Source organism: Salmo trutta, chromosome 13 (assembly GCF_901001165.1).
Source record: "Salmo trutta chromosome 13, fSalTru1.1, whole genome shotgun sequence".
In the NCBI taxonomy this organism is placed as follows: Eukaryota; Metazoa; Chordata; class Actinopteri; order Salmoniformes; family Salmonidae; genus Salmo; species Salmo trutta.
The window spans coordinates 41,264,182-41,273,183 of record NC_042969.1 but is presented as its reverse complement, the minus strand read 5'-3'; the positions used below and the strand labels follow the sequence as shown (position 1 = coordinate 41,273,183).

Sequence of the window (9,002 nt, the reverse complement as noted above, 5' to 3'; positions counted from 1 at the left end):
AAAAATGCCATGGTGGCAAAGTAAATAAAGTATAGCAAGAAAAACACTGGAATGGTAGATTTGTAGTTTGAAGAAAGTTCAAAGTTCAAATCTAAATAATATGGTGCAAAGGAGCAAAATAAATAAAATAAATACAGTAGGGGAAGAGGTAGTAGTTTGGGCTAAATTATAGATGGGCTATGTACAGGTGCAGTGATCTGTGAGCTGCTCTGACAGCTGGTGCTTAAAGCTAGTGAGGGAGATAAGTGTTTCCAGTTTCAGAGATTTTTGTAGTTCGTTCCAGTCATTGGCAGCAGAGAACTGGAAGGAGAGACGACCAAAGGAGGAGTTGGCTTTAGGGGTGACCAGAGAGATATACCTGCTGGAGCGCGTGCTACAGGTGGGTGCTGCTATGGTGACCAGTGAGCGGAGATAAGGGGGGACTTTACCTAGCAGGGTCTTGTAGATGACCTGGAGCCAATGTGTTTGGCGACGATTATGAAGTGAAGGCCAGCCAACGAGAGCATACAGGTCGCAGTGGTGGGTTGTATATGGGGCTTTGGTGACAAAACGGATGGCACTGTGATAGACTGCATCCAGCTTGTTGAGTAGGGTATTGGAGGCTATTTTGTAAATGACATCGCCGAAGTCGAGGATTGGTAGGATGGTTAGTTTTAAGAGGGTATATTTGGCAGCATGAGTGAAGGATGCTTTGTTGCGAAATAGGAAGCCAATTCTAGATTTCACTTTGGATTGGAGATGATTGATGTGAGTCTGGAAGGAGAGTTTACAGTCTAACCAGACACCTAGGTATTTGTAGTTGTCCACAAATTCTAAGTTAGAACCGTCCAGAGAAGTTTTGCTGGATGGGCGGGCAGGTGCAGGCAGCGATCGGTTGAAGAGCATGCATTAACATAACGTAACATAACGTAACGTAACATAACGTAACATAACATAACGTTGAATGGTGTGGTAGCCAGTCATTGATAAGACTATTATCATTATATAATAGTTCATGTGGAAATATTCATTATGCCAATAAATGCAAAATGTGAAATGCACCAATTTGTGGCCTGTAAACCAGAGATTTTGTACAAAACGTTATACTGTGTGATTTTCCTTGGAACGGTTGCCCTCACTCAACATGGCGACTGCTTAGCTTCATCGCGGTGAAGCCATTTTGCCAGTACTATCTTTGACCTATGAACCCCCCGAGTGTGCCAGCGCTCCGCCATATTGACTGTTGTCTTGACTGGAGAAGATAGTGAACATTTGTGATCCTAGAAGAATCGAAACCGTGCTTTTAAACACCTCTAAACTTAGTGCAAACCTTGGCCAAAGGATATATATATCCGACACCTGCGTGATGGCGAGGAAGAAAAGCAAACAGCAAGGAGTCGGGAGCAATGAGCTGGTTCCCGGACAACAGAGCATATCGAAGAGCCCCGTCTCTCCCGGAGATACAGCTGGCGGAGATGCAGGGCTGGATAGACTGGCGGCCAGGGCGAATCAGGTAACGTTAGCTAGCCGCAGAAATAACTAGTGGGCTAGCTAAAAGGCTAGCTAAAAGGTTAGCTAAAAGGTTAGCTAACCTACCAATCATTTAGGGGAATCCGGTATTTCTGCTAACGTTAATTCCTTCGGTGTTTGGATGGTTGATTAGGGTTTCTAGCTAGCTAAGTTGCATAACTAACTAGTGCTCCAGGGTTGTGTATTTCTGTTTTGTTTGTTGTTCATTTACAATCTGGTCAGGGGCGTAGTAATAGCTAGCTCCATAAATAATGAAAACTTAGCCAGTGTTGTAAATTGTGCAAGCCATCAATAAATACACATTCACATTAGTTTTAGTCAACTAGGCTAGCTAGCTAGATATCCAGTCTGCATTTTTCTGGTATTGACGTTAGTTAGTGTCAGTCGTAAGATTGCTGTTTTAAAATTGTATTTAGCTTGTTAGCTCACGGTGGTATTGGAAGTTTGCTGACATGTAATCACACTTGGCAACTAGTAAACCATATACTGTGCACCGGTACTGTAACTACACGTGTTAGCTAGTTGACTAACAAACTACATCCCAGGGGTAGTAGTCAACTGACTAACTTTAGCTGTAACGAGTGTTAACGTTTGACTAGAAACATGCATGGCTTGCTTTTGTTTAGTTTGCACTTTCTCTACACATCTCAAGTGTCATATGCATGCGTCCAAGTTTTTACCTAAACATTATATGGACGCCCTTGTAGGTGTATTGGGTATTGTGGTAAACAAAGCTTACTGTTCCAGCTGACCACTAGCTAGTGTGGACATGGGACACATGAAATCACTACATTTTAGCCACTGTTTTGTTCTAAGAAACCACTGCATGTGCCAAGCTGGCGCCATGGTCAACTTTTACTTCCTCTTTGCAATACAAATATTGTTGTGATCATTGTCAACGTGGTCAGATCTTACTCGTGTAATTCTAATCTCTATGTTAAAAACTTGACCTTAGATCAGTGTCCAGGGGACAACTTCATCATGCTCCATGTCAATCTCACTAACATCCACCTCTCCTCAGATCCCATCCTCTCCTCCACCCCTGACCTTGACCTAAAACATCCTCCTCTCTGCTCTCCTCCAACCCTCCTCCCCTCTTCCATCCTCTCCATCCCTTCTCCTCCATCCTCTCCATCCTCTTCTTCTCCCATCCTCATCTCTTCTCCTCCCCATTCTCCTCTCTTCTCCCCATCCTCCTCTCTTCTCCTCCTCCACACCCTCTACTCTTCTTCTCCTCTCTTCTCCTCCCCATCCTCCTCTCTTCTCCTCCCCACCCTCTACTCTTCTTCTCCTCCCCATCCTCCTCTCTTCTCCTCCCCTCTTCCACCTGTCCTTCACCTAGATGATTGACCTCTGTCTCTCCTCCTCTCCGCTGCGTTCCTAATGTCACTGGCTCACCTCTGTTGCTCTCCCCCAGCCAATGCACACCTGCTGCCTCCTGTGCCACCGTGAGTTTAAGGACTGGGGGGCCAGCTCTGCCAATGGTCTGCCTGGGGGCCACGAAGCAAAGCTAGCTGACGCTGTCCCAGCCCTGTCCCAGGCCCTGCTCCGAGAGGTGCCGGGCCAGAAGCTGTCCGACACCGTGCCTTCGCTGAGCCAGTCTCTACTGGGAGAGGTGCCGCTCTGGATCTGCCAGAGCTGCCGGAAGAGCGTCGAGGAGGAAGAGAGACGGAGCGCACAGGAAACGGCTGCACCGGTAAGGGAGGGATGGTAGGGAGGAGGAGGTAGGGGAGAGGCGGAGTGCCCAGGAGATGCCCGCACTGGTAAGAGGATGGGGGGGTGGAAGAGGTAGGGTAGTGAGAGGAGAGGAGAGAAGGTAGGGTAATGAGAGGAGAGAAGGTAGGTGAGGAGAGGAGACGGAGTGCCCAGGAGACACCTGCACCGGTAAGAGGGAGAGGAGGAGGAGGAGAGACGGAGTGCCCAAGAGACGCCTGCACCGGTGAGGGAGGGAGGGAGGAGGAGGAGGAGAGACGGAGTGCCCAAGAGACGCCTGCACCGGTAAGAGAGGGAGGGAGAGGAGGAGAGGAGAGACTGTGCCCAAGAGACGCCTGTACTGCTGAATATGACAAGACCATGCATGCCCCTCAAGCTAGCCAACCATTAGCACTATTTACAGTTACATGAAAACCCGTGTTACAGCTTGCTAGCTCTGGGCTGATTTCTCAAGGTCTAAAAAAAATTATTGAAAAAGGGGGGTGTATGTTTGGTCACGTCATCCACCAAGAAGCTGAAAGGCACTGGATTTGGTGATGATGAAACCCGCACCATTCTTCAACTGTGGATGGATACAGTCAGTGTCAGTACTGCTGTCCTGTGGCTGTTTGTGGTGTTACAGTTCTCCATTCTGTAAGGCTAAATGAATACCACATCTAAGAATCCTGTCTCTTCGGAAGCTGTTTGTTCTCTGTCAGACTTGGCCTTCTCTCTTCACAAGCAGAGGAACTGAGGTAGTCTTATTTAATGTGGATTCTTGAGAAAATATACTTTCTGTCTTAGAGGCGTTTTTACATAAACACTTTACGTATTTAAATGCAATGCACGTGCTGTAGCTTGTAGCGCATTAAAAAACATCTGTCGTCGGGTTGCAACTCTCACTACCGAGTTCCAAACTGCTTCTGGAAGCAACGTCAGCACAACAACTGTTCGTCGGGAGCTTCATGAAATGGGTTTCCATGGCCCAACAGCCGCACACAAGCCTAAGATCACCATGCGCAAAGCCAAGCGTCAGCTGGAGTGGTGTAAAGCTCGCCGCCATTGGACTCTGGAGCAGTCGAAATGGGTTCTCTGGAGTGATGAACCACTCTTCACCAATTGGGGGAAGGCCCTTTCCTGTTTCAGCATGACCATGCCCCCGCGCACAGAGCGAGGTCCATACAGAAATGGTTTGTCGAGATCGGTGTGTAAGAACTTAACTGGCCTGCACAGAGCCCTGACCTCAACCCCATCGAAAACCTTTGGGATGAATTGGAACGCCGACTGCGAGCCAGGACTAATCGCCCAACATCAGTGCCTGATCTCACTATAATGCTCTTGTGGCTGAATGAAAGCAAATCCCTGTAGCAATGTTCCAACATCTAGTGGAAAGCCTTCCCAGAAGAGTGGAGGCTGTTATAGCAGCAAAGGGGAGGGGACCAACTCCATATTAATGCCCATGATTTTGGAATGAGATGTTCGACGAGCAGCTGTCCACATACTTTTGGTCATGTAGTGTAACTAGTCTTGTAAGAGCCAGACAGACCCATGAGGTTGGAGTAGAGCTGGGATGATAAACCTAAAATGATCGACACCGACCGATCACTTATTACAGGCATTTTGCTGATCTTGTTCATTATGATAAGTAGCTCTATACTGGAGAAATGTCAAGTTTTGAAATGAAATAAGTTTGATTATATGGGTGATTGTTAATGGGACAGTTAATGTCTACGACCATCAAAACTAGAAGCAGTTTAAAGGAGAATAAAAAACAACTGTGGAGCACATTATTCATGTTAAACTGTGGAGCACATTATTCATGTTAAACGGTGAAGCACGTTATTCATGTTAAACTGTGGAACACATTATTCATGTTGGAGCACGTTGTAACTGTGGAGCACGTTATTATTGTTATAAACGTATCGTTCTATTCATTGTTCATTCAGGCAATTTATCGCAATATGGATTTTTGTCTAGGCAGGAGTCAATCTCCTGTTTTCTGTAGTGTGAACCAGAACGGCCCATAGGGCAAGACTCCATCTCCTGTTTCTGTAGAGTGAACCAGAACGGCCCATAGGGCAGGAGTCCATCTCCTGTTTCTGTAGAGTGAACCAGAACGGCCCATAGGGCAGGAGTCCATCTCATGTTTCTGTACAGTGAACCAGAACGGCCCATAGGGCAGGAGTCTAGCTCTTGTTTCTGTAGCGTGAACCAGAACGGCCCATAGGGCAGGTGTCTATCTCCTGTTTCTGTAGAGTGAGGCAGCTTGATGTACAAGTACACCCCTAGACGGGATGCTCGTCTATATTATGGCTTAGGCAAGGTCATGTAAATGACCAGGACAAATGGTACCTAGTTTTAGCTTCTACCCTCCTGGTGAGGTCAGGAGAAACTCAGGGCCCTGCCTCTCACCCTGAACTAATGTCTTCTCTCATGTCCCTATTTAAATGCAACACACATCCAGGAGACTGCTCAAGTCCTCTATCCTCTTACTCAGGTCTTTGCTGTAAAACACAATGTGTTCAGGTAAAACTAGACTCCCATTAGTTCCTGCCAAGGCAGCAGCTACTCTTCCTGGGGTTTATTATGGATCCCCAGTAGTTCCTGCCAAGGCAGCAGCTACTCTTCCTGGGGTCCAGAAACATTTATTTCACTTACCGTAATTTCCGGACTATTGAGCGCACCTGAATATAAGCCGCACCCACTGAATTAAAAAAAAAAAAATATTTTGAACATAAATAAGCCGCAGGTGCCTACCGGTACATTGAAACAAATTAACTTTACACAGGCTTTAACAAAAATAAATAGGCTTTAACGAAACACGGCTTGTAACAAAAATAAATAGGCTTTAACGAAACACGGCTTGTAACAAAAAATAAAACATTTGTAGTAAACAGTTGCCTACCAAGAAAGTCATTGGTCACTATCTTCCTCCTCCTGTGCACTGAAACCACTGAAGTAATCTCCTTCGGTGTCGGAGTTGAATAGCCTCAGAATTGCTTCATCCGATATTGGATCGTTTTCATTGTCGCTCTCGTCACTTTCATCCGGAGGCAAATCCCCAGCTGAGCCCTCTTCAACACGCAGCAGTCCAGCCTTTCGAAACCCGTTGATGATAGTGGATAGCTCCACGCTGTCAGGACCCACAAATTTGAAAGCGGAAAAAATCCATATATTAGCCCGCGTCATTGTTTAAGCCGCAAGGTTCAAAGCGTGGGAAAAAAGTTGCGGCTTATAGTCCGGAATTTACTGTATATATAATTTCCTATATTACATGACGTATGTCATAGCACTTTTCACAACACATTAAGTGTGTTCACTCAGGCCACTACTCTACTATCACATATCTACAATACAAAATCCATGTGTATTTGTGTGCGTATGCGTGTAGCTGTTCCTGTGTGTGTGTCTCTTCACAGTCCCCGCTGTTCCATAAGGTGTATTTTTACCTGCTTTTTAAATCTGATTCTACTGCTTGAATCAGTTACCTGATGTGGAATAGAGTTCCATGTAGTCATGGCTCTATGTAGTACTGTGCACCTCCCATAGTCTGTTCTGGACGTGGGGACTGTGAATAGACCTCTGGTGGCATGTCTTGTGGGGTATGCATGGGTGTTCGAGCTCTGTTCTAGTATTTTTAAACAGACAGCTCGGTACATTCAGCTTGTTAACACCTCATACAAAAACAAGTAATGAGGAAGTGAATCTCTCTACTTGCCACCCACTCTGAAACTAACTGCAGCTCTTTAAGTGTTGCAGTCATTTTAGTCGCTGTAGTAGCTGACGTGTATAGTGTTGAGTCATCCGCATACATAGACACACTGGCTTTACCTAGTCAGTGGCATGTCGTTAGTAAAGATTGAAAAAAGTGGGGAATTCCGGATTCTACCTGGCCTAGTGGTTAGAGGGTTTGGCCAGTAACCGAAAGGTTGCTGGGTTGAATCCCTGTGCTGACAAGGTAAAAATCTATCGTTTTGCCCCTGAACAAGGCAGTTAACCCACTGTTCCCCGGTAGGCCGTCATTATAAATAAAAATGTGTTCTTAACTGACTTTCCTGGTTAAATAAAGGTTAAAGAACACCCTCTGTTTTCTGTTAGACAGGTAACTCTTTATCCACAATATATCAGGGGGTGTAAAGCCATAACACATACGTTTTTCCATCAGCAGACTATGATCAATAACATCAAAAGCTGCACTGAAGTCTAACAAAACAGCCCCCACAATCTTTTTATCATAAATTTCTCTCAACCAATCATCAGTAATTTGTGTAAGTGCTGTACTTGTTGAATGTCCTTCCCTATAAGCATGCTGAAAGTCTGTTGTCAATTTGTTTACTGTGAAATAGCACATCTGGGCAAACACCATTTTTTTCCCCCAGAAGTGTACTAAGGGTTGATAACAGGCTGACAGGCTTTACTATTCTTGGGTAGCGGAATGACTTTAACTTCCCTCCAGGCCTGAGGGCACACACTTTCTAGTAGGCTTAAATTGAAGATGTGGCAAATGGGAGTGGTAATATCGTCTGCTATTATCCTCAGTAGTTTTCCATCCAAGTTGTCAGACCCCAGTGGTTTCTCATTGTTGATAGACAACAATAATTTTTTCACCTCGTCCACACACTCTACTGAATTCAAAATTACAATTCTTGTCTTTCATAATTTGGTCAGATATACTTGGATGTGTAGTGCCAGTGTTTGTTGCGAGCATGTCATCTCTACGTTTGCTAATTTATTTTAACATTTATTTAACTAGGCAAGACAGTTAAGAACAAATTCTTATTTATAATGACGGCCTAGGAACAGTGGGTTAACTGCCTTGTTCAGGGGGCAGAACGACAGATTTTTACCTTGTCAGCTCGGGGATTCGATCTTGCAACCTTTCGGTTACTAGTCCAACGGTCTAACCACTAGGCTACGCTGTCGCCCCAATCTTGCCAATGACAACAATTAAACATTAAAGTAGTTGGAAAAATCACTGGGTTTTGTGATGAATGAGCCGTCTGATTCAAATGAATGATGGAGCTGAGTTTGCCTTTTTGCCCAAAATGTCATTGAAGGTGCTCCAAAGCTTTGGTTCATAGTGTAGTTTTAGTGATTAAAAAAAATAAAAAATAATATTTGTCTGTTTAGTCACATGATTTCTCAATTTGCAATACGTTTGCCAATCGGTTGTGCTGCCAGACTTATTTGCCATTCCTTTTGCCTCATCCCTCTCAATCATACAATTGTTCAATTCCTCATCAAACCACAGGGATTTAAGTTTTTACAGTCATTTTCTTAATGGGTTTGTGCCTTTTAGTAACTGGAACCAGAAATTTCATAAATGTGTCAAGTGCAGCGTCTGGTTGCTCCTCGTTACACACCACGGACCAGCAAATATTCTTTATATCAACAACATATGAATCACTACAAAAACTTATTGTATGACCTCTTATACACTATATTAGGCCTTTGGAACTTTGGTTTTCCTAGATATGGCTACTATATTGTGATCACTACATTTTATGGATTTGGATACTGCTTTAAAACAAATTTCTGCAGCATTAGTAAAGATGTGATCAATACATGTTGATGATTTTAATTCCTGTGAATACCCTGGTAGGTTGACTGACAACCTGAACCAGGTTGCAGGCACTAGTTACCAGTTTGAAGTGTTTTCCTGAGTGGGCAGCTTGATGAGAACCAGTCAATATTTAAATCACCCAGAAAATATACTTCTCTGTTGATATCACATACATTATCAAGCATTTCACATACATTATCCAGATACTGACTGTTAGCACTTGGTGATCTATAGCAGC

At 44.4% G+C, this 9,002-nt stretch overlaps 1 protein-coding gene across 3 annotated transcripts in view; it reads left to right on the top strand.

Annotated features, from left to right (window-relative positions):
• The first annotated feature begins 1,179 nt into the window (after positions 1-1,179).
• LOC115205778 (protein FAM193B) overlaps positions 1,180-9,002 on the top strand; it is a 48,751-nt gene continuing 40,928 nt past the window's right edge. For all 3 annotated transcript variants that reach the window (XM_029772091.1, XM_029772092.1, XM_029772090.1), the window contains exons 1-2: positions 1,180-1,492; positions 2,927-3,205. In XM_029772091.1, the coding sequence (XP_029627951.1) occupies positions 1,346-1,492; positions 2,927-3,205 (426 nt within the window). In that variant the 5' untranslated portion in view covers positions 1,180-1,345. The remainder of the gene's footprint in view (positions 1,493-2,926; positions 3,206-9,002) is intronic.